The sequence below is a fragment of the Mirounga leonina genome, unplaced genomic scaffold (assembly GCF_011800145.1).
Source record: "Mirounga leonina isolate KUSES-001 unplaced genomic scaffold, KU_Mleo_1.0 Mir_109, whole genome shotgun sequence".
In the NCBI taxonomy this organism is placed as follows: Eukaryota; Metazoa; Chordata; class Mammalia; order Carnivora; family Phocidae; genus Mirounga; species Mirounga leonina.
The window spans coordinates 3,968,011-3,994,238 of record NW_023270244.1 but is presented as its reverse complement, the minus strand read 5'-3'; the positions used below and the strand labels follow the sequence as shown (position 1 = coordinate 3,994,238).

General features: G+C 43.8%; 1 protein-coding gene across 4 annotated transcripts in view; it reads right to left on the bottom strand.

The window, feature by feature from the left end:
• Nucleotides 1-3,150: 3,150 nt before the first annotated feature.
• The window catches only part of LOC118020054 (AT-rich interactive domain-containing protein 5B), a 175,702-nt gene continuing 152,624 nt past the window's right edge, over nucleotides 3,151-26,228 (bottom strand). For all 4 annotated transcript variants that reach the window (XM_035019899.1, XM_035019907.1, XM_035019916.1 and 1 more), the window contains 3 exons: nucleotides 24,960-25,057; nucleotides 8,888-9,086; nucleotides 3,151-5,429 (listed from right to left, as the gene is read on the bottom strand). In XM_035019899.1, the coding sequence (XP_034875790.1) occupies nucleotides 3,258-5,429; nucleotides 8,888-9,086; nucleotides 24,960-25,057 (2,469 nt within the window). In that variant the 3' untranslated portion in view covers nucleotides 3,151-3,257. The remainder of the gene's footprint in view (nucleotides 5,430-8,887; nucleotides 9,087-24,959; nucleotides 25,058-26,228) is intronic.

Genomic DNA, 26,228 nt, shown 5'->3' with positions numbered 1-26,228 from the left:
ATATGCCCTGATAAACAAGTGAACTGAAGAGCTTCTAGCTAGTAAATAAATAAGTCAGTCCTGTGGCAAATACTACAAGTTCCAATCACTTACTAGAAGAATACTTAATTCTGAAACTCAGTTGGGCTGGGGTGGTTTTTTGTGTTGTTTCTTTTTTGTTGTTGTTTTTTTGTTTTTTTTTTTTTTGGTTTTTTTGAGTTGCCAAAAGTTAAACCAGAAGTTGCATGGAAAGGTTTTTTTTTTTTTTTTTCAATATTATTTAGAATCTCCAAATCTCCAGTAAATCACGGACTTAGTGCTATTTTGAATTGCAACATTTCTTGGAAGCCACGCTCAGTAAATAGATTTATGACTCCATTGCCAATTAGATTCCACAGTTTCCTTTACTAAACTACCAATAACAATGGTTTGATTGCACAAAGAAAGGCTTGTGCAATTCCATTCAATAATAAGGCCCCTTGAACTCAAACAATGCAAACAAAGCCCCATTTAAGACTTTTAAAAATGTAGTTCTCAGCCAATGAAGAATTCAATGGTCTTTTTGAAAGATTTCCAAGATCTCTGTTCGGAGTTTTAAAACAAATAACACACTGCTTCTGTTGGGAATGTATACCCCCATTTCTCTTTATTTGTCCTGATGTTTTGCTGAGGGTATGAGCTTCCTCAGACAGAAACAGTGAGTCTCCTCTCGGAAGAGATGAGAAAAACAAAAGCTGGACTATGTTAACATTGTTTGAAAAATGGTGTGATCAAATTCCAACATGATGAAACCAGACTGAAATCACTGTAGCGGGGAAAACAAATGCCCATATTCCAAATGGATAGGTGAGCTCCACCAGGGACAAGCGGGCCCCCATTTCTTGGAGAAACAAACTCCTAGAAACCATGCACAATCTAGCCCATGTCTGCTGCAGAAACACTGGAGATTCCGTGTTCTTCCATGTCGTCTGATTCTGCGATCATTCATCTAGTGCAACTTTCTTCTAGGTGTCCTGGCTAGCCATTCGGCCAGCTAGAATTGAGATCTCTTTCCCCCTCTATCTTGTGCAATAGCAGGATAATCTGCACTTACACATTTATAATCTATATTCTACTAGTCTATCTATGGTTCTATTAAATATATATATATATGTAAATATATATATATACGTGAAATTCCACAGGAAGGTAAATAATTAATTGAAGCAAATGAACTCTTAACACTAGATCTCTACATTCTTTTGTTTCCACCTTTGGATATTAAGTATGTTACATTGAATATTTGGCTTCATATCATGGAGACATTTCAATACAAATGCACGGCATGCATGGCTTTGTGTAAGAGCCGCAGTGTCATTGTTTATCAGTTGTGATTATTTTGCAGTCGAGTTACCTACTTAGAAGTTGAAAACTGTCATCAATTTTCATAGAATTAAATATCTCAGAGGTAAAAGACTGGCTAACTATGGTTCTAATGTCTACTGGGAGTGTTGGGGGAGGGGAGGGTTGGCTGGGGAGTTCTTCAAAGCAGTCGTATCAGCAGGGATGGGACTTGGAAAGAAAATCCACTCTGTATCGATGGACTTTCAACACACTTAGAAAATGCATCCACCTTGATGTTACAGCTCAGCAGCGAATGGAATAATGTGGCAAGAATGACAATACACACTCTGCACATCTTTTGACTGCGTGAACAACTTGACCGTTTCTTCCAATGGCAAAAGAAATCATAAAGTGGACCAACGTATTGCCAGGTGGTTAAAGACATGACGCACGCCACCAAGGGGGCGCGCATCCACCCAAATCTAACGCCCCATAAACCCAAAGAAGATGACTTTCATTTGAAACGGGTAATCCAGCATACCAATTCTCCCCAAAGATGTGGCCTGGGAGGTTCTTCTTGGGAACAACAAGAGACCAACTCGATGAAGGCAACGTGACTACCTATTACTCAAAAGACCACAGCCCAGGGAAGGTATCTGGTGCCCGGGCCTCCAGCCGCTCGTTCTCTTCCGGATAGTCGAGCTCCATCTTCTTCCCAACCCCCTTTCCCACACTGTTTAAAGGGATCAGTGCCAACACCAATGTAAATCATTTTGGCTTCTGTTCTAATTTCTGAAATTCCTAAAATATCTGTGCAGCCCACAAATATGTCCTCTAGACTCTTGTTATTCAGCAGCTTGCTGCCAGTGAGGTTTTTGTTTTTATGATTCCTCTGGTATGTAGGACAGTTTCACAGCCTAGATAAGGTAAGTACAATGCTCGATATTTTCACATAACCCAATACTTCAAAGCAAAGCATTTGGCCGGGTAAGCAGTGTATAAGCTCTTTCAACTATGCCATTTATGAGGAACAAAATCCTTAAGTTGCGGATCTGCAAAGGAACATTCTTTGCACTATTGTGTGCTCAACTGTTTCTTTTTCATTTGTTCCACTAGAATCAGTTGCTTCAATTTGTAAACAATAACTTTACCACCCAAAGCTGCTCAAAATGATAAGATGTGGAAAAATTACAAACACACATCAACAACTAGGACAGTCAGTCAGCCTTGAAAACAAAACAAAACAAAACAAAACAAAACAAAAAAAGACCTGCAAACAAAAGCGATACTGTTTAATTAAAAAAAAAAAAAAAAAAAGGACAAGAAGGAACTGGGAGAAAATGGAACTACCTGTATATAAATTAGGTGAGCAAACAGTGATACGGGTAGTTTTAAGAAGCAAATATATACAGTCATTTTAACAGTGTTTACTTCTCTGGATTGTTTAATAGTGTCAAAATGAAAGACCTATTGAAGTTCCACTATACATTGCATTGATTGAACCTTGGAGAGTTTTAGGAAAAGAGGGGCATCCCTTGGCAAACGCTTGCCAGTCTTCCTTGCCCCTTCCTGTGAAATGCCTGCCCCCCCCATTCTTTTTTTTTTTTTTTTTTTTTCTGCCCAGATTGTTCCTGACCATCGCAACTCAAGACGGGGTCTTCTAAATTCTTCCCGGACACGCATACATCCCTTCACGAGACCCTCGTGCCAAGCGACCCATCTCGGTGCAAGGGCATCTGTGTTGGAAGGAGCTCAAGACTGACCAGCCAAGGCTGGAGTCGTCCCAGAAAAATCAGGTATGTTCACCTCCCCTTCGCGGCCCCTGTGGCTGGGGCTGATCTCACCTCCCCCGCATTAGAAGAAATTCTGCCTTCTAATTCTCCAAGCCGCCCCCCCCAGGGCTGGGAGGGAAGCTCCGTTAGGCACGCCGCGCCGGACGCCGCGCAGAGCTGGGCTTACAGTTTTGTACTGGGGTGTACGGACGACAGCTGAGAAGAGGGGAAGGCAGCTTGAGGATTTATAGCAGCCAAAGGGTAGATGCTGTTGTGCAAAAGGTCCCCGTACGAACTTCCTACGGGGGTGGCCGCGGCCAAGTGTCTGTAAAGCTGCTGAGAATTTGTCGGCGATGTAAAAATCCCCCTCTGCATCACCAGCGAGTGGAAAGCCAGGGGCTGCATGAGTGGAGAAAGCACGGTCTGGTTTTTCAAGTACTGCAGCGAGTGCGAATAGCCGGCCGGGAGCCTGGAGTTGAGGCCCGAGCCGCACAGGCTCCCCGAATACAGACCTGGGAAGATGGGGGAGGAGAGCGGAAGCTTGGGGCCTTCCGGGGCGCCCCCCGCCGCACGGCCGCCGGGCGCCGCCTTGCTGCCGTCGCTCTCCGGCTCCGAGGCCGCCTTCTCCTTCCCACCGGCCTCCTTGGACGCGTCCAGGGGAGACACGGCCCGGGCCTTCTTCCCGGCGATCACCAGGTCCAGGTCCTCCAGGCTGCGCTTGATGGGCCGCGCGGCCCCAATGTTCTGAGGGCTGGCTTTGCGCTGCAGGACCGGGTGGACCATGCCCTCGATCTTCCTGAAGTTCTCCAGCCTCGCGTGCTGAGGCTTCCCCGACCGCGACAGCGACTCGGCGTACTTTTTCGGGGCCGACGCGGTCATGGGCGAAACCCGGCAGGCCTTGGGGGGGCAGTCCCGAGCCTGGCTGTTCATGACCTGGAACTGGGAGACGCCTTTGCTCTCCTGGGGCCCCGGGGCCGCGTGCGCCAGGCCCAGGACCTTGCCCGTGGGTTTGTGCAGGTTCTTGGGAAGGCTCAGATCCGTGGGCTGGTCGTCCGTGGGGGCTTCCGCCGCCGCCGCCTTCTTGTCTTGCAGATGCAGCGACGCGAGATAATTCACGTGGAGCTTCTCCTGGTGTTTGTGGGAAGGAAAGGAACTGTTTTCCGCTTCCCTGTACATGTCCCTGCAGGCGTACTTGGATGTCTGCTCGTTGTGAAGATGGTGCTCCGTGTGTCGGTATAGGCTGTGCAGGTGAGGAGACGAGTAGAAGTCGGCCAGGAAGCTGGGCATGTGGGAGTGGGGCAGCGCCCTTCTCTCTAGGAGCTTCTCCTTGCCCTCCTGGATGTCTTGCTTCAGGACATAGGAGTCAGCAAGGGGGCTGAGGTGGTGCTTGGAGAAACTGCAGCGGTGGGGGTCCGATCGACCCAGCTTGTCGTGCTTAAAAATGTCACTGATGCTCTTCCTCTCCTCCGCCGGCTTGCTTCTGAAACTCTGGACGTGCTGAATCACCGAGGGCCGGCTGACCGCCATGTGGTCAGTACCCTGGCCGTGGTGGGCCTGGGACAGACCCGAACACAGGTCATCCCTGGCCATCAGTTTCTTTTTGCTGATCAAAGGGGGTGGGGAGCCATAGGGGTAGCTGCTGGAGAGGCTGGCCCCACTCACTTGGGACAGAAGTTTCTTCTTGGCCAGTGGGGACATGATGCCCGGGTTGCCCCTCGAGTAGAGCAGAGGGGTGTAATTAAGTCCATGGTTCTCATTCATGGGCCCAGTCAAGTCTTTGTCTTTGAACATGTCAAATGACTGAACCACGAGGACCTTCGGGGTCTGCTTGAGCGCATTGTGGATGTCTTCGCTGCCCAGCTGGTCCACCTTCACGGTGCAGTTGGCGATGTAGTCCGCCATGGCGGGCAGCTTGTCATCCTCCAGCTCGCTCTGGTTGGCCAGGGGGGGCTGCGTGGTGGTGAAGCCAGGGAAGGGTGCTTCTTGGAGTTCACTTTCGGGGCTCTCGGTAAAACAGCAGGGCTGGGGGTCTTGTTTTGAGTCCACAAGAGCACTGGGAGAGGTGAGGCACTGTTTGCCAGCCCCCGGCACCAGGGCCGGACCCCTTTCAGGGGCCGCAGGGGCACTCGGGAGCGGAGGAGCAGGCTCCTTCTCTGCCACCTTCTCTGCCACCTTCTCACTGTTGGCACCCTGATCTGTGTCGTTGTCCTTTTCTGGGTCTGCTCTAGACCCCAGGGGCCTCGCTGCAAAATCCTGGTACCCTTCCATCTTTTTCTTCATGTCTGCTGCTGGGAGAGGCTCAGTGATGCTCTTCTGATTTAAAGTCTCTTGTTCCTTCTCTGGCTCTGATGAAACCTGATAAAATATTTCAAAAGGCAGTCAGAAGGAAGCCAAATGCATTGACACATTTTGCTATGAAACAAAATATTACACGCAGCAGTTTTTCTTTGAAAACAGGCTTGTCAATCAGCTCAGGGAGTTTCTGTAAAGCTTTATTACCCCCCAATCACAGCTCTAAACAAAGAAATCTAAATTATGGAAACATTAGGGTAGAAATGCATATTCGCTCAAAGTCCCTTGTGAGACACCTATCAAAATAGCAAAGTGTTCTGTACTGACGGTATGCAATCTTATCACTCCTTGATTCTAATATATAGTTTAATTCTGAGGTTGTTTTCTTGTCAAATCAGTCAATTATGCAAATGGGTTTTAAATTACATGTTGTGCTTTATGACACTTTGGAGAAAGATTTTTTTTTTTTTTAAGCATCTCTCTTTCAAAAACCAACCAACCCCATGTCAACAACAAGCAACAAACTTACTAGAACCCCTTGCCTTTCTCTGAGAGAGCAAATCCCATCCCAATGTGTTCAGTACGATGCATAAAATTAGCAATGCGTAAGTGTTAATTTCTACTCAGCGCCATATGACATGCAGAAAATGCTAAAATACTGGAAAATTATGCAGATGCAACACCAGCCTGTCTACCTGAGGGACAGAGGGACTCGAAGTCCTTCTAGGCTGCAGCAAACTACATTTCTATTAAAGCTAAAAATGAAGTCATCAAAATGCAGGCAGTGAGCACCGCCCCAAATACAGCTTTTCTGCTCACTGGAATATGTTGTAGTCAATGAGATGGATGCTCTTTATGTGTCCCTATTGACTGAAGTTGTGGGCACAATTTGACCCATTCATTGCATTATGTAGCTGTGCAAAGTTTGACCTTAGAAGGTCATTTTAACTTTCCATCTGTGACCCAGCTGGCTGACAGGCCCTTTCAAAACTGTCACGCTGTCCTGACATGTCCTAGAGAACAGTCACTAAACAGTCGTATTGAGCTGGTCTTCTCCCCCAAGCCCTGCCCCCACCCCCCCAGTCTCATCCCTTGAACGTTGTTCTTTGTTAAGAAAAGAAGTGTTGAACACATTAACATCTTTGAGTAAGATTGAGGATGCTGGTGTAGGGATGCATAGAAACAGACATTTTAAGGAATCACACCCTTTCAGAGATGTTTCTCCTTAAATCTACTTGAAGATATCCCTGTGTTTTAGGGATGTGTTAGACCTAAGAGCTTTTGCTTATCGTCTTTCTTTTCTTCTCTCCCTCCCTTCCTCTCTCTCTCTCGATTTCTCTCTTTCATACTAATAGCTGCCTTTTCCAGTACAAATATCATTACTTGTTCTACATTAACAATCATCATTGGTCTCTTGAGCTTATGCATTACATGAAAATACAGAAAAATGAGTACAGCAAGGGAAAAAGGCAAATTGCATTTAAATGTTAGCTTCTGATGGGGCTGTGGTTTGAAGTGAAGCTATAGGGGATACCCAGTCTCATGGAAGTTTCTGTGACCTAGGCCGTTGGTTACACGGAGGTCTGTGGTTGTCACTGGAAAACAGGTTTAGGGGTTCTCTGAAAGCTAGGCAGAAAAAAGTAAAGGACCCTTTTTCTAGGATGGCATTTAACAGTCTGCCTTGACATGTTACATGGTACCTTCCCACCAGGAAACTTGCAGTCTAGTGACCTGAAGACAGTGGGTTTGCCTGGCACAGCTTTATAAGCCCTCCTATCTCCACTGAGTTCACTGCTTTGTATTGAAAACATCAAAAATTAAAGACAATAAAAACACCAATGACAACAATAAAATTCAAACCCCCAACACACAGTCAATGAGAAGAAATACACCTGGTCAAACACAGGGGTCTATGTTGGAAGCGGGGAGCAATTCTTACCATACGGTTGACTAGAGAGGGTGTGAGATTCCAGGTCGTTCAGATGACCTGACCATGATACCCTTTGACACTCCAGATACTTACAATGCCCCGAGGCATTGGGACCTATAAGAAACAGGGAGTCTGAAGGCTTTAAGGGTTTCTGTGAGCCGGAGGGAGCTGGGCCCTAATCTTGGCAATAGGCATCTCCCACGCTGATGGGCTTCAGGGCAATGGGCTGAGGATTCCTCCCCCACCTCACAAAACAACCATTTCAAACTTCGTCCCCAAAGTGGAGCCACTCAAAGGTCAGCTGGCTTCTGGCCTCAGTTTGTCCTCTGGTGCTTTGGCAATGCTGTAATATGGTATCTAATAGAACTCACTGATCCAAAACCCTATAATAAATCACCAGGCCAACAGGATAAAGGAAGAATGGAATGTGAGCCTTAACTTGGAATTTCCTTGCTTTTGGCCATTTATGTTGCAAGCTTGCAGATGTTTAGAAATCTCTCTGCATCATCTTTTCCCCCCCCATTTTTTTAATTACTAAAGCTTAGAATAATTATGAAACAAAAATAAAAACAACAAAGTCTTTTCTTGGTATTCGTAGTATCTTCTTACACAGGAGTCAGTTGGGTAGGTTAATTTCTAGTTAGGAGGTTAGTGTGCATTATGTGTGTGTGTGTGTGCGTGTTTCAAGCCAGTGTTTAATTAGGGAGTCTCTTATGTGTTCATTATAAACCTGATTTTTAGGGGGTGTTTAATATCAGCACCAAAATTCCCCCTGGGGTTGGATCCTAGAACATGCTGTCTCCAAATGTGGCTGCTAAGTTCTTTCTTTTTTTCTTTTCTTTTTTTTTTTTTTTATGGGCAGCAGGGTTTTTTATTATTCATGTTGAAACAGAGCCCAGATCAGCCTCCATGACTGGCTGAACACTGACGGGTAATGGCTTCTACCAAAGAGCTGTCGGGGGCTGTGGGCAGCTGGGGCTGGTTTTAAAAGGTTCAGAAACTACCTGTTAACATGAGAGATAATAGTGGTTTCAGAGGAACAATTTCAAAATTCTCCTATAAATATGTACTTAAGATATTTCTAAATTGATCTCAACCCAAGGCTGTTGCATAGAGGTCAATTATGGGAGGCAAAAGAGTCTCTGAAGTTTCGAGGATAGTCCTGCAGAGACATGGCCCATCATTTCAACATCCCTCCTTGCTAGAACCCACAAAGCGTGTTTCAGAGTCACACCAGCTCCTCAGATAGACTGGCTGTGAAATGACAAAGAAGCCACATCTTTCACACTGGAGCCCCTTGGCTTCACAGAGCTGAAGCTCTGGCTCCTTCTATCTCAAAGCTGGCATTTGCTCTCAGTTTTCCACAGGATGTTCCCATCTTTCTAGATCCTATTCCTGGCCTACCCCATCCAATAGCACGCACTGCCTTACAGCTCCCAAGTAAACTGACAGATCCCCCCTCTGGGGAACTGTGAAGCTGAGATGGGGGCCGTTCTCAGTCTGGGGCTGCAGGGGTGCAGGGACCCGGCTGTGGACGCAGGGCTCTGGGAGACCCGGGACAGGATGGGTATTTCTGTGGAGGGCGACTCACCTCTGATGATTCCTGGGGCTTCGGGGCATTCTCTTTTTCTTTCTTGCTCTTAGGGATTTCATGTTTGATGCGTTTGGTTCCTGATACTTTTGTTTTATTCTCATTTTCCTGTGAACTATTCTCCTGTTTCCGAGGTTTGATTGGAGGCAGGGGCTTATCTTCCTCTCCTTTAATAAACCTTTCATACGGCAGGATTAATCTGGAAGGATATCAGAAGAGATGATCCATCATGGGAGGCAATTCCAGGAGCATCGAAGCTATTGGGGTTTAGTTTCTCTTCTCCATACAAACGGTTTATTGAATGACTCCATCCCCAGTGACGCCAGTGCATTTCTAGAAACTCACTCCACAGTTCAGGGCTCTACTTTTAAGTCCAAAACCAGAACCTGGTAGCTTACAGACTCCTTTGCAAGACACCTTTCTGGTTTTGTGATCTATACACCAAAGATACCAATGGACGCAACCAGAGTTAACATGGGTTAACATGGAACCTGGCTAAGCGCTAACAACAGCACCGCAGCATAATAGCAACACCCGTGATGGCTACCATCATTTGATCATTCTTCCGACAGTTATTTATGGAGCACCTACTGTGTGCTTCGGGTTCCTGGCACTGAGATACAGCAGTGAACAAAATATTCAAAGGCCCTGACCTCATGAGGATGATATTCTAGGAGGTACTGGTATGCCCCAGGTTAATGTCCTAGATACACTACGTAGATTATTCCGTGTAATCTCCACATCTTTGCCTCAGCATCACATCGTTTGTTAGAGATGGCATTTGAACCTCGTTCTGCCTGCCTCCAGAGTGTGTTTTCATTCACGTCAAAATATAAACCAGACACCTAAGATAAAGAGGCTAATGGGAAGCAAGCACAGTGGGGCTGAGAGACAGCTGTCTTCAACTGAGCTCCGAGGCGGGCAGGGGATTCCAGAATGAGCTCCGTTTTGGGGTGCCAAACAAAAGAGGTCCCCGGGGAGAAGGAAGGAGGACAGACCACTCAAGCCACAAAAATCAGAGGGCTGAAAAATTCAAGCACTTTAATTATATAACTTTTAAAACAAAGTACATAAAATTGTTCTAAAAAGAGAAACATCAAACAGCTCTAGTTTTAATCTGTTTTCCCTTTGCGACATAGCTCTTGATCTGAAAGGGAAAAATAGCTGATGTAATTAAAAGGGATGGATTGCATTACAATCTCAGTTTCAACTTCAGTGATTAAAGTTTTTATAATGCATTTGGTATGATTAATGACTCACTGTGGGATTAATACAAGACTCAGCCTTAAAAATATGAACTTTAATACAGCAAACATAATTTGTTTTAAATAAGACAAGTTGACTCAGTGAAGAAAATGTACTTGGCTTATAAACAACATAAATCTGTTCAAATATTGGGAACCCTAATTATTTTTAAACTAAGACTTCCAGGCAAAAACTTCTTTGGTTTGGATATCTGTTAGCTATCCTGAAATTGGTTTCTAACCATGCAATCTGGATCTCAGCTCCTTAAACACACACAACTGTTCAGGTTTGCGAGTACAGACGTGGGGGCATTTGTGATAATATTTCAATGTTCAATGAAATACCAAGTAAATTATGGGAAAATGAAATCCCAATTTACAACGTATTAGAAACAAAATTCATTTACTGAGCATGCTCGGACAAGGTATGTGCCAGGAGGCGTGGATAATAGTTTCGAGCCCTCCATCTGGCAGTGGGCCAGCCATGAAGATCAACACAGCCCATGGGGAATAGTTATCTTCAGATCCCATTACAAACTGAGTTTAAACATGTTACAGCTGCTAAAACTGGAAACTGTTCTCTCTATGTAGACTTACTAAAATAATATATGGCTGCCAAATACCTGCTTCCCACTGTAATATTACAGTTAATGTTTATATAATAAAAAGCATAACTAAGCAGAAGAAGAGAGGAAAAAGCAATCTTGTTCATACTTGAACTTATCCTGTCTCGTCTGTAAAGTCCCCAACCTTACCCCAATCCCTTTTATCTGCAGGGTTCTGCCGGGGACTTGATCCCCTTTAACATCGGCAGGTTGGGGATTTTTGTCTGGGAGCGAAAGGCATCGAATATTTTACACTGGAAAAAAAATGTTTTAAATAGACTTTAATGAAAACATTTTTTATTGTTGGGACAGATAGGTTTGTTTTACTGGTGTTTGGTTGCCATGGGAACCCGAGCAGCACTGAAGTCTGGGTATTCCGACGGTGGCTGTTTGCTGGGACCACCCTTGCCCTTGACTTCATTCCTTATTGAGCCGGCGACACCTTGAGGAGCCCGCCTTGCAGAGAGTGAGGGGAGAGGGGGAGAGGAGGCAGAGAACTGGGTGGGGCACACACCCAGCCCGGGCCCCAGAGGACCCCTCACCTCCCCACCAGGCCCTCCAGAGGGGTGGGCGCTAAGGAGACTTGAATTTTCTCACACAACTTTGCCAATTCAAGAAGCAGGGCAACATTTCCATTTCATTCCTTTTTTTTTTTTTTCTTCCTCTTTTCTTTCTTTCTTTTTTTTTTTTTCTTCTTCACTCAACTCAGCAGCTGGCTGGTCGACAGCAGTAAAAAATACATTTCACTTTGCTGGTCAAAGGCCTAAAGCCAGAAGCAGGAAATGTGGAATTAAATGTTTCTTGTATCTGGAAAGAGGCATGACTAAGGTAAAACTGAATCCAAACACAAGCCTTGCTTGTTCAAGACTTCCAGAGGGAGAGTCTATGGGAGCGAGTGTGTGTGTGTGCGTGTAAAGGTCGATTGAGTGGTCTCCCCCCTTCTAAATCACTAAAAGATAATTATAGTGGCTCAGGGAAAAAAGGTTCCCAAAATAAAACAAGAAAGGCAGCAGCTAAAAGGAAACAAGTAGAAATATGACCAGCTAAGCCCTGAAGAACAGGGCACGGTCTCGCCCAGCACACAAACAATCGCTGTTCATATAGTGATTTCCGTTTGGTGCGATTTTCATTGAGTGTTTTTTCAGTTATCCTGTCACAGTACAACACAATTACCCCACAGGATATGATCTTATCATTTGATTATTAGAAGTTTTTACAGTGCAAGAGGATGAAAGCTATTATAGGTTTCTGAACATTTAAACGTTTAGCGTACATGTGATACCATTACAAACAGGTTAGCCAATATTAAGGTCAACATTGCCCAATGCAGGAAGCTGAGGAGGTTCATACTGTATCAAGAATCTAGTATAATGCAACATGCCTGTGCCTTGCGGATGATTATTCCTCAAATATTTGTAGTACAACAAAGATTTAATCAGTTTCTAAACTATACAGATAAAAGCAAAAATGCACCCCAGCCCCCAAGAACTCATTACACAGGAGAAATATTTTCAATGGGCTGCAACTCTAAGAATGTGGGCTGGGTTTTAGGTGGGCGGAAGTAATGGGGAAGAGAAGCAATATATTCATTAGAAAATCCAGAGAGATTTTTACCCCTGATCTACATCTACTCTGGGAATTGAAAGCTAGGCAGATAAATGGGCCTTTATTATTATCCAGATTTCACATTTCAGATTAGCAAAATGCTTATTTACGAAGCCATTAATGGTTCTGAAATAGGTAAGCCATCATGTATTAAAAAATAACATCTTTCCATAGGCATAAGATTTGTAGCAGCATGAGATTTTATTTTCCCTAGGAATAATACAAGAATAACATTTTCCACCCCAAAGCAGAAACAGTAGGGGGGCCTTTTGCTATCACCAAGATTCTTATTAAATTCAGTCACTGTGAAAGCAAGATTTTTTTTCTCCTTCTCCTTTCTCTTTTTTCCCTTTTTAAAAATAAAGACGACTCAAAATCAACCCAAGTTAAAATTAACAAATCAATAGCATTATAACCTTGATTTATTAGCATCTGAGCTACTAAATTATCATCATACAAGAAATTGCTGGTTTGAAAAGATTTCGGCTTTGTTAAATCTAAAGTTAAATAATGGTGCGCCGTCTACTAGGTTTTTAGATCTGCCTCATCTGATATTATGAAAAATTCAATACATTTCTCTACAGCAGAATCAGGGGTCAGCAAATCTATTACTGTAATGTAAGTAATCTGGCAACCTGCCAACTCTTTCTCCCTTTTATTATTCTCTTTAAACACCAAGGCAGATAATTTTATATTTACAAATTCTAAAATCCTCCGGGGTCTTGCCTCTCTTTCTCAACAAAAACCGGCAGCCTCACACTCCAGAACTGTGTATGGCACATGTCCTCATCATTTGCATTTCATACAAAAGAAGAAAAGACTCTTCATCTTTATTAGGCAGCCTTCCCCCTTCCCTCCCCATAGGCAGAGGGAAAATAATGTCAAATCTCATCTGAACGAGTAACCACTAATAATCTTCTGTATTGATTAATGCCTGCATGGAATGACTGAACTTTGGGGCCAAAACATTGAGCAAATAGTGCTTAGGAGGAGAAATGAGAATCCATCTATTTATAGAGCTCTGCAAAACGATATTATAATACTGTCTAGAACTGATTCAAATTTGTTGGAGAGTTGGGGAAAAAAGCAGGAAATTTTTAGGTTGTTCAAGTTGATCCTCGAACTCACCCTCGCTACCCTGTAGACACTTTTAGGGCATCAGACGTGTGAAAAAGTCTAGGCCCAAAGATCTGCTGGTGCCCTTGGAACAGAATATCTTAGGGGCAGAGGGAAAAAAAGTTGGTGTGCAGGTCAGGGCAAAAATGCTACTGCTATTCTTACACGTATTAGGTTTTTTTCACAGTCGTAGAAAAGAAATGACATATTGGTTCCACTGGGGCTTCGGACCTGATCTGATCCCAGATGAAGTCATTATACCTCCAAGCTGATTCCAGGGTTGATAAATTCTAAGGCTTGGCCAGACATTTCCCTTCTCAGCCAGAAATTGAAAATATAACTTCACTGCGAAGTGTGGGAAGCAATCTTTCACCAAATATGGAGCCAATAGAAGGTATATTTTTCTTGTTTGAAGGTGATGTATGCACACTGGTTAAGGTTCCAAGAAGAATAGAAAGTTTCTAATCTCACATACGGTTCACCTCTCAGGGTTCCAGACCACGACCAAGATGGCCAAAGAGCCTTTGGGTGATAGGCACCACGACCAAAGTCAAGTACACAAATGTGCTACGCCAGTGTGCACAAAAGTGGGATGTTTCCTCAGTGGGCACAACACTCACTGAGTACAGAAGAAACTTTGTTCCTGTCCTTTTAAAAGCCAAGCTCCATCTGAGAAAGATGTGGGCCCTGGGTAAAGATCTCCTTGGTTTTATGGTGTGAGTTCCTGTAAAGCAGAAAAAATAGTGTGCAGAGTGTGAGAAGCAAAATATCAGTAACCAAGAGAGCTGAGAAAAATGTCTCCAGTATCCCCCTCCAACAGATGAAGAGGTGAACTGAAGGCTTTGAGCATCAAACCATGGAGCGAGAGTCCGTGCTGACATGTAGGTCACAGAGAATTGAGCCCAAGGCAGGACTCATGTGAGCCAAGAAAGCAACGGGAGAATGCCGCATGGATTCTGTATAAAAGACTTAGCTTAGATGAGCTCACCAAGGGTAAACTGTACCGAGCTCTTCAATGAGGAAGTGGGTATAAATCACATCATTTGTATTCTGTGTAAGATACCCAAAAGGTCTGTGGCCCATTATTATCAACAACAATACATGGCCACTTGTCTTCAGAAAAGCTCTTTCTTGGGAAAATTACCTGCCTACCACTACCTACTCAAGAGGCAGTAGAAGGTGAATGAGAAACTTTTTTGAAGGCACTAATTCTGTCTCTTTGCCCCTGGAAGTGGTGGGAGAGTTGTTTCTTAGACCCATTAATGACTCTGACACCTTCCTCTATGGTCCTGGAGTGGCTGTAACCCTAAGCAAAGAAAGAAAAAAAGGAGCCTGCCAGCAAGATGGCAGCTTGACTCCTATAAAGGATTGTCAACATGAGAGAGGTAGCTTGAGGACAGCAGGACCCCTGAACTGGAGTTGTGTTGGTCTACGAGGATCTTGGTGAAAAGGTGAGGTGGGAGGGTGGGGAGGACAACTTCTGGTTGTTCTTATATATTGATTAGGCATTACGATATTAATAGTGTCCACCATGTATTAAGTGCCTCTTAATACCAGGCATTTTGCATACCTTACGTCCAACCATTACAAAAAGAAGTATATACAGATACATTATTTTATCCTCATCTCATGGATGAGGAAATTGAGGTTCAGAGTGAAATAACTAAATGACTAGTCAAAGGCATGCAGCTATTAAGTGCCAAAATTTGAGTTCAAACACAGATCGGCCTGCCTCTCTGAGCTGCCTTCATATCAGCAGGGTAGTAGTGCATTTTCATATCTTGTCTAAAAAGCACCACCAATGAGGAGGTATTGAACTGATCATCCCTAGCTTAAGAGAACCCTAAGCCCTTAAGGCACTAAAAAAATCAGGGTGAGCATTCTCCTTTTCTCAGAGGCCATTCCACAAAGAGTCAACCCATTACAACAGAAGCAGCCCTGTGGCTCGGGCACTGGGCACAGTGCTCCTCTTACAAAACGCCAGGATAACTAGGCCAAGATTCTCTAAAAGGTGGCGACTCTGGTTGGATCAGGAGAAACTCAAGAACCATATCCTCGATGAATTCCAGCCTGTAGCACTTAATTTTACACACACACTTGAGGTTCTCATGGCCTCCCCAGCTAGAACGAAAGCTCCTCAGGGGCTTTGCTTCTATGATGCCTCCTTGCCACTTCTAAAAGGGTCTAGACCAATGTTAGCCCCAGGCCTTTCAACTGAAGACCTTGGGATGGATTTCAGAAAGGCCGACTTTATGCCCCAGGGATTGAAATACATGCTCACAACAGAGGACACAGACCATACACAGCACTCAGCCCTCCAGAGTGCCAGCAGCAAAACAATGACTAACTCAGAATCCAGTTGCATGGATCCATTTCAAGGGCAGATGAACATTATTTCAAGATTAATAGACAAATGTAACTACAGTGTTTTCAACATAGTGAGCACCCCACCAACGAAGGCAGGCAGTGTCCATTGTGTAAAAACAAGCAAACAACTATGGCATTTGGGTCCCACGTATGTGAGATACCAGAGGTTACAGAGCTTCTGAAATGTTCAACAATTCCCCCGACATTTATTATTTTGATCGAACTTTGTAATAACTTGTATAAAACCAAAATGTTCCAAGAGGTTTTCAGTGTAAGAGTTAAGGATATATTTTAATGGTAAACAATTACATTCTTCTATCATCTGATACTTTTTTTCTCTCTTTTTTGGAAACAGGCTCTCTGAATTTTCAATAGTTCCTTTGTGAAGGCATCTGTTACTCACGTAATTGAAAAGATGTTTGTGCAGTGGCATGCTTGAGAGTACAGTTATTTAATCTTAATGATAAAGCCCTGAGGACAGAAAATCATAAGTAGAAACCTCTTGTTATTTATCAAAAAGAAAAGGGGCTAAGACACCTAATCTATTCTCACATTTAAATTCATGCTTGATGAAAACTATCAATAAAACATCGGACCTGCAAAGTTTCTTAAATACTATAGCCAGGTTCAAAGGGGTGAGAGTAGGGGGGTGGTAGGGAGAAAACAAAAGTGAGACAATAAAGGAGTCTGACAAAAACTGCTGTTTGGCAAGCTTTTTTTTTTTTTTTTTTTTTGGGTCAAACAAAGAGCTTGCTGTAGTTTACAGCATGACACACACACTTGATTAGTTTGTGCCCGAGGGTGTTTTTACACTCTAGAGTGTAAACTCTGACTTCTATTAATTACAACTTGCATTTAGAGGCAAATTTAAGAATTTTTAAATAGAGATTTTTTCAAAGGCTGTTGTTTATTTTTTTTTAAACAGAAACCAGTTTTTCTACTCCAGGGCCTGGCGAGGGCTTTGTTTTCCTTTTTAAAAGTTTCTTGAAATATCCAGGCATTGGAAAGGTATCAGAGCATTTTAAGCATGCTGAGTGATATAGAGGGAGGCTTTTGCTTATGAAGTTATCGGACTGTCCTTTCAGGAGAAATTCTGGAGGTCTCCAAGAACAAGCTTGGTGGGGTGTAGACAGAAGAGCAGTGGCTGTGCCTCAGCCTGCCTGAATCTTGGCACCTTGTTAGATTTTCCCAGGGCTGCTGGCTGTGGATAAGAGCCAGGAAGCCTTCTGCGGGTTTGGGGAAAGGTTGATGAGAGGGCGTATGTGGCAGTGCTGCAGACGGCTACTCGCTGTGCCCATTGGCCAGAGCCCCCATCACCAAGCCAGTGTTTAGAAAGGAGCTGCAAGTCCATAGACCAGTCAACTCCACCATGGGTGCCCATGGGTGAGGATGGGGCATGGTCTACCCATTGGACTTCGGGGCAAGACAGTCAATAGACACTGAGAAGATAAACTGTAATACCTGCCTTGGGTGTATCCAGTTTGGAAATTCAGCCTTAGTATTCACCTGACAGCTTCTTCTACCACCTTATTCCCTACCTCCTGACACACATTTCCTAGAGGAAACTATCCTTTTTGTTTGGACTTAATTTAATTCATTCAACCCCTAATCCCTGAGTCCCTGATATGTTCATGATGCTGTCCTGAGTGCACTGGGGAGACTCCAGGAAAGCAAGAGCCCATGATCCATATCCTCAAAATTAGTATCTTCACTGGTCTCGAATTCAACAGCTGAATATTTTAAGCAATATATGATGATCCTCAAGTTATAACCTAACACTTTAAGATCGAGTTCAAAGTCTAGATCCTCTTGGAAGACTTTGCTCATTCCAGCAGAAAATCTGCTCTTCTCCTTTGATCCCTGTTGAACTTGCTATTTGTATCAATTACTTACTTACCTGAGGTTTTTTATAGCCTTAAGTATCTAACTCTCTTTCAGGTATGTATGGACTATGAGTCGGATCGTATGATAAGTTAGGTAAGCCAAGGATCACAGCACCTTCCGGTTCTAATGAGTCGGTAGTAATGGCCTGGGGGTGCCATACTGAGAAGGGTTCTGAAGCTGAGCTTGAGCTCATGGAAAGCAGTTTCATGTTCCCTTCGCAATTTCTGCCATGAATGTGGTAGCATGGGCACCTCCTCATCGTCTGCCAGCCCTATTCCAGACTCTCTGGCTCATACGTTTGCATTATCCCAGAGGGTGCTGTGCATGTGGTAGACGTTCAAAAAACACCCACTGGCTCTTGAGGGCAGCAGCAAAGGAAAAAGGCAGTCACTCAAATGGCAAATCTATCCTACCCCAGAAAAAGAAACCAGCCACTAGGAGAGGGCTTCTCACCAATTTCAAATGTAATCTTAGGCTATGTCGATAGACTGATCCCGCTACATCCCAAGAGGTACGATATGCTCTATCTGGAATCGCTTTGGGTAGCCTGAGTAACACAGATTGGAGGCATCCACATGACAGCAGGCCAAGCTGGTGAAAATCCGTAAGTCGTGCTCTGAGGCATGGCTGAATGGACTAGGAGGACTTGAAGTGAGAGAGGAGCCAAGCTTATGGAGGCCCATCACCAAGGAAATGGCATGCACTGAAAGAGTCAGCCTCAGAAGGCAAGGTCGGGTCAATGGGCAGCCACAGAAAGTGTCTTGCTCAGCACGTGGCAGAGTGTTTAGATGAAAAGCACCTTCAATGGTGGCTCTTCTTTCTTGCCCCCCAACCGCAGGGCATTTGTGCAGAGACTGGATTAGCCCAGTGCCAAAGATGGTTCAGTCCTCACAGAACTTGGCAGCCTGTAGGCTACCTTTGCCGTGGGGTGTGTTTAGTTTAACTTGTGTAAAATATTTTCAGAAATCCTGGATCTAGTATTTGTAAGCCAGGTGACTTCACATAAAAGTTATCAAGAAAACATGGAAGGTCTGACAGTACTGAGCCTCCATCTGCCCAAGACAATGGTGTTGGCTGATCCCACTGGGCCTCTCTGGCCTGGGCTATGTGTGCCAGCTTCCTACTCTCCTACCTGGCCACCTGCACCACCTCCCCCATATACATCTGAGGTTGTGACCAGTGGTGTGGAGCCAGGCTCCCTCAGCGACCTGACGGGAAGGACTAGATTTTTAAATTTCCTGTCTGTTGCCGACAGACACTTTTGTAAAATTCAGAATTCATGAAAATGAATTAGTAGAAAAATGAAATTTAAAGCAAGGCACATAAAATATAAGCCCCAATGTTTTATTACTTTCAATGGACATAAAATTATCCTGGCAGGCTGCTGTGTAAGTATAACATAACACTCATTTGTTAACTGTTCTGTTCACACGAGCACACACGGGCCAGAAAGCCTCACTCGAGGAACATTGGTCTAGAGGATGACTGAGGCACCTCTCAGATCTCAGATACTGAGATCTTGCCCGTGTCTTTCTGAATTGGGTCTTGATTAACTTCAGGGGTATCAAAATGAGCAAGACTACATCACATTGTGTCCTGGACATAAAGAAAGCTGTAACTCACCTTACTTTCCCCTTTGACTTTTTCCTCACAAAGTGATTAGCTGAGTTCCTTAGAACTTGATATCTTTTTGGCATTTACCTTAAAGCACGTATTTATCTTACTCAAAAGGTGACCCTCCCACGCTCTGCCTTCTACCTTCAGAGAAGAAAGGCAAGAGGTTTAGCTGACTGTCACTCGGGTTCTGCCCAGATGCATCTGGCTTGGGTCCGGCTCACCCCGAGTCACGGCGAAGGAAGGCACCCCAGCCCTGCGGCAGGACAGTCTTGCCTGGGGAATGCTCATGGGAAAAGCAAAAGATGAGAATTCTAAATTGGGCATTATGTATGTATGAAGATGAAGCGTCGTTACTCATTTCCCCCATAAACAAATACGTTTGTCTCTGATCTTGATTTTCTAAATACTCAGAAAAGCACATCATGAAGTCCTTTTGCCTTAATGTTCCTTTTTCCATCCTTAATAACAACTTCATGTACTCCTCAGACACACACCATACAATTCGTTCAGGAAAATTCACACCAGTAATCTGGTATTCTGTGTGAAGATTTTTTTTTGCCTCTTGCATGTGCTTAAAAAACATTTTTCTAAAAAGGAAAACACATCTGCACGTGAAAACAAAGTCTTTAAAGTGAATTGCTATTCCAGAAAATCAAGCTAAGAGAATTCCATAAAAATAACCATTTTCCTTTTTTTTATTCCTTTCCTCAGAAAGGTGATTTGGGACACCTTAAATGGAGAGTCAGACAAGGAAGAAAATGTTCTACGTAGAAGGGTCCCGCCCAGCCAGAGGTGGGCATTTTTCTCTGAGTTACAACCTATAGTAACTTTACTATAAATCCCAAGCAAGAAGTGTCTAGAATAACCACACTTCATGAGCTTTGCTGAGTTTGAGACATCCACATAGCAACAGTCTCGCGATGGGGAAACATTAATGCTTTTTATATTGGTGATCAGCTGTAACATGAGCAATTAAGTACAGTAGTAATGGACTATGGCCAGGAGCCTGGTACTAATATTAAAAACTGACAGAGATGAATAGGTTTGGAAGCAACACCAGGCTGACAAAGACATTTTTATGAAGTGCTTGGACCTATTTGATTTAAACCAATCAGAGGCAAGTTTGGACGAGTCAGGCCTTCAGCGACAATGATGCATTCACAGGCATTGTACCATTTCTGCTGTGCCTTAAATAAAAACACCCATTGATTCTTTTCAACAACCCACACTTTCATTATTACACTCATTAATAAACCAAAAGTGCCCAACTAATATACAAGTAATATTTACTGAGGAACCAGCTACTTTTTTCTTGTTGGAAAATGAAAACATTTACTGGAAACATGAACCGCACCACATGAAAAATAAATCAGTGGATAATGCATAGTAGAGCACTCATTTCTTCTTCATCTTCGAGGGAAGCAAAGCTGGTGGTAGGGAAATAGGAAAAGGACCACGTCTGCATATTGGGGTGAAAAGAAGAACACGAGATGACTGGTTGCACAGGATGAACTTGGTCACCCTGATCTGATGGGAAAGGTTTGAAACATGTCCACGGGCATCTCCAGACTAGATGTTTGCCCACAACATCCTGATCTTTTTCAACTTCTTCAACCTTCTTGAAAACGGTGGCCCTTCACCAATCTAGTTCTGTCTGTTTTGTGTTAGGGTAGCCTGTAACTAGCAAGAAGGAATGCAATCTACCAAGTCCTCTAAGCACAGTTTTAGCCAAGAGCTTCAGCCTCTTCTTTGACCAAAGCAGAACACTTTCTCATCCCTGGGACAGATCTGAGTGTCCTCCGCCCTTCTCTGGTAGAACCAGTAAAGAGAAGTAAGACGTAAGACAGCCAGAGAAGTTGCCCCCAGACTTTTCTCCCGATCACAACACACAGGAACATAGGTGATTCCTTTCAGATTATGATTGGCTCAAAATGAGTGAGTCTGGTATAATTCTAAGTGGAGTCTCCTTTTTTTTTTTTTTTTTTAAGATTTTATGTATTTACTTGAGAGAGAGAGAGAGCATGAGTGGGGGGAGGGAGAGGGTGAGGGAGAAGTAGATGCTCCACTGAGCAGGGACCCTGATGTGGGGCTCCATCCCAGGACACTGGGATCATGACCTGAGCTGAAGGCAGCCACTTAACCAACTGAGCCATGCAGGCGCCCCCTGGAGTCTCATTTTTTTTTTTTTTGAGTCAATTATCTGCAAATTTTAGTACTTCACTATTGTTAACTACTAACCACTCAAGACACCCCTTGTATCTGATCTCAGCAATGTGAAAGGGGCCTAGATGGTGAAAGGATATACAAGGAAGGATGAAGGACCTTGCTAATTGACCCGGGACAGCTGTGTTCTAACCTGGGTTTCTATCTCTGTGTAGGGATTTCCATATTGGGGGTCCCACTTGGCGGTTGACTGTTGTCTCAGCCCCAAATCTACTCTTCTGTGCTCTGCTTGATGATGCTGGGACTGGGATTCTGCAGATTACATGTCTCTTTTATCAGCTGTCTTCCTTTTGGGGTCCTGCAAATGGGGACCGAGGAGCCCAGGGGAGGGGAGGAAGGACTCCTTCTTTCTATTTTGCTTGCTGTTCATTTCAGGGCCAACCCAACAGTAATTTAGCAGCAGCAGTTGGTTCCAGCCTTTAGCTTCTGTCAACAATCCCAGAACAGTTTTATGGCATTTGCTCTGAGGTCCAGCACCAGCCAGGGAGCACTGCCTCTTCAGGTCTGAGCCTAGCTCCGTGGTGTTCCACCTCTGAGCTCAATAATGATCAGCAGTGGTTGGGAGCCTCTCCCAGGGAGGAATCTGAACCCCAGCTCTGTGAGGCATACTCTCTAAACTTCTGGGTGGCAACACCCTAACCCCCTTTCTCCTATTCTCTTGACCCCAGGGAACCTGTGGTTATTTCCTCCATATTAACATTGTGCTTTACGTTTGTTTTAATAATTCCCTATAGTAGATTCTCTTTGTTGAATACCTGGTGTAGTTTTTGTTTTTTTTTTAAGATTTTATTTATTTGTTTGACAGAGAGATACATAGCGAGAGAGGGAACACAAGCAGGGGGAGTGGGAGAGGGAGAAGCAGGCTTCCCGCCGAGCAGGGAGCCTGATGCGGGGCTCAGTCCCAGGACCCTGGTATCATGACCTAAGCCAAAGGCAGACACTCAACACCTGAGCCACCGAGGTGCCCCTCCTGGTGTGGTTTTTATTTTCCTTACTGCATCCCGACTGATACACACTGACCCAACAAATTCTAGATTTAGCAGAGTGGGTGACATAGCCTTTCAAAAAATTTAATCCAGTGGGAGACCAAACCTATATGAAATACTCCTTTACTCCCAAGAATGAGGAGAGAAGAGACATTTTTAAAGAATCTTAAATAATGTTTCCTAGTAGCTAAAGTTTGAGGTATCTCGACTAGAATTTTCCAATTTGACTGATTGAAGGCATTTGGGATTCTACTACTCCAGATGAGGTAAATCATGAAACAAAGTATAGTCTTCAAAAGAATATATCCTGGTATTTCATTTAAGATTGAGGCTATTTTCATCCACATAACTGCTTGAGTTCATTATACACACACACACTCACTCTACTATCAGACCCAATCCTTTTTCCATCCCAAACCTAATCTGTTTTTTGACCATGCGATGCTCTGTAATATGTTTGATTAATTTTCATTCTTTAACTGGGTAAACTAGCTAACAGTTGAGATACGCTCTTTTTTGCAAATTTTAACTATGTGATCTTTGAAGTTTGATGATTCAGGTGTCGGGAACATTTGCAGATGGAGGTACGGGAGGTTCACTATCAGCGAACATATAGACAGAGTTGAAAATACAGACAGAGTTTCTAATGAAAATGCTCTGATTAAAGCCTGGACTCAGAAGTCAACACTAAGCTGAATGTGTTCCCTTCCGTGCTCTTTACACAACACTCACCTGAGATACTGATGCTATTTTGTACTAGGATTTCAGTGGTGCCCCTGTTATGTCCAGTGAGAATGTAGGTTTTATATTAAATACTGAGAGAAATAACACTCACATTTGAAAAACTGATGTAGTATACTGAAAACAATGCTAGGAAGAGTAATAATTTGAATTCCTGTTACCATTAAAAAAAAAAAAAATCCTTGTGGATCATTACCCCGACAAGTAAGGCAATCTCTTGCTACTACTTTGTGGGGATTTTTCATGGGTTACTAAACCCAGCCTAGTTTACTATGATTATATCTACAAAAACTTTCTAAGTTTCATTGAATGGCTATCCTAACAGGGCTCTACGCTAAATGCAACACAGATAAAAATATAACTAAAACTTAACAAAATATGACTGAGAGGTGATCCTCTAGATAACAGTATCTGGAGATGCATTTGTAGGATCCATCTGGGTTGAAGCTGGAATGGTAATGGACTTGGAAAGAGCAGCCGTCACACTTAGCAGTTCTGTTTTACCTTTCAAACTAGCAAGCTAACTGGCCTGTTTGTTCAGCTGTGTCTTGACTTCGTTCCATCCATGACGGTTATTAAAACATACAGACACACACACACACACACACACACACACACACACACACACCCTCTGCTTGGATCTTACAAGCTCTGAATTTGAAACCAGGCTGCTGAGTCAGTCAACATGTCAGCAAGGAAATGAAATGCCAGCGATAAAGAAGTTGGTGTGACCCTAACAAATTAAAGATGGACTGGAAGCACAGAGCAAGGGTAACGCAGGAATCTGCTAACAGACCTGCACTGCTGTGGGCACCGACAGTCCTAATGCAAAGGGGAAACACTCCTGTGGAGAGAAGCTTCACAACAGCTAAGGCAGCATTACCTCTTGTTTGCATGATCATCACCTTCTGAGAGAGGCTGAAAGTGTTAGAAAACTGAACCATGCAAAGCTTGGCAAGAAAGGATTTTCTTGGTCAACAGCATAGCCATAGAAGAAAAAAAATACCAAGATGGGGAAAAAAACCCAATGGATCTTATCTGGGGCCAATTTCCTTATTAAAGAAGTGCGTACTTTTCAGTATTAATACGTTCAATATTAAAACATTTCAATGTCCATATGGTTACATGGCAACCCCATAGTAACACTGCAGACTTAGGATTTCCAGAAGCTGAAGGTTCTCCCAGTACATGAACCTACGAAGAATGTACTGAGTAATCTAGGCTTGTGGGGGAAAAATAAAAAGGTATTGTCAAATAGGTGGTCACAGGATAAAACCAAACTAAAAGAACATCTAATTTTAGCCCCTGTAACCAGAGAAAGCCATGTCCCCTAAAAAAATCACAAGGCGGTATGCAAGGTAAAATGCCAGAGGATATTTTCTATTTCCAGAAAGGTCCTTCAGACTTCCCCTTATCTTATCCTTCCCCAAAAGTGTCTTCCAATGAACACACTTTTTTTTTTTAAGATTTTATTTATTTATTCATGAGAGATAGAGAGAGAGGCAGAGGCAGAGGGACAAGCAGGCTCCCCGTGGAGCTGGGAGCCCGATGCGGGGCTCGATCCCAGGACCCCGGGATCATGACCTGAGCCGAAGGCAGACGCTTAACCAACTGAGCCACCCAGGCGTCCCTGAATGAACACACTTTTAATTAAGCAAGGACTTTACAAGAAGGGGCTTCTTACCTTTCATAATGCCTGCGGGTGCAAGTGGCGGCGCTGGTGCTCCCAGGATTACCGCCTAATTCATCATAAATGTGCTTCCATTGTCGGCGGGCTGTTATCTGAAAAAATGGCAACGGGAAATTCAATCTTGCATCATAGGAGATTCACAGTGCCAGGATTCAGTACAAATGCAACAGGCAGAAGAGGACAGTCTGTTCTGGAAACCCAGAGACAGAGAAGTCCAGATAAGTATACGGGGAGACTCGGGGTTTCACAGGGGGATCTCTCTTGTGGTACTTTTCTTGACAATAAACATGGAATTCTGCTTTGGGTTCTATATTGTGTCACTCTTAGAGCATTTCCTCTAAGGCATCTCCCTGGATATTTTATGTAGCTATTCCCCCCACCCCACCCCACCCCCGAGGACCCAAACTCATACTCTGATCCTTTAGGTCATGTTGATAAAGCATCCAAATAAAATAAGATTTCAGCTAAAGTATCAGTTTAAATGAATCAGAATGAACACTGGTTGCTTAAGGGGCGGGGAAATGGGTGGCCAAGGATAGAGGAAAAGAGAGAGGCTTTGCACCAAACTTGCTTTTGTATCTTCCGATTTTTGACCTGTGTGCTGTGTTGGCCACTTCAAACACTAAATAAAATTACTACATAAATTAATTCAATTGATCAAATTGCTTATGGAATTTGCAGTCATCTCTGGCTATATTTTTAATCCAGCTCCTCTAACCACCAAAACAAAACCTAAATCTGAAACTGTATATGTTGCAACCTGTTTATTTTTATTCCCTTAGGTCAGGAAAACGGGCTATCAGTCCAATGCTAGGAAAACGAACAACTTCCGAAGTGAAAATGCGAGCTTATGTCTACTGGGGAGCTGGGTGAACAGAACCTGGCAGCTTGCAATCTACCCAACAGCATACCCTGGTCCTGTTTAATTCCCCTCTTTAATTTTTTTTTGCACGTAAATTAAGATTTTACAAAAGAACAGATGCATCATCTGGCAAATGATTAATCTGGGGAAACCACGTCATCTACTACATCCGAGCAAGTCTAGTACTTCCTTGAAACGAGGAGACAGAGCCCATTCTGAGGTCCTTGTGAACGTTTCTCAACAGAGTTCCAGGAAAACTCTGTTATTGGAATGTGCAGGGGGCAGGGTGTGGCCGAGGTGTGCCTGGCAGTGGCTACAATCTGACCCCGGGGCTTCTTTTGAAATATACCCGCAGAGCTGCCAGCTGAGTTCACTTAGGGGCTAAAGGCAGCAAGCCGAGG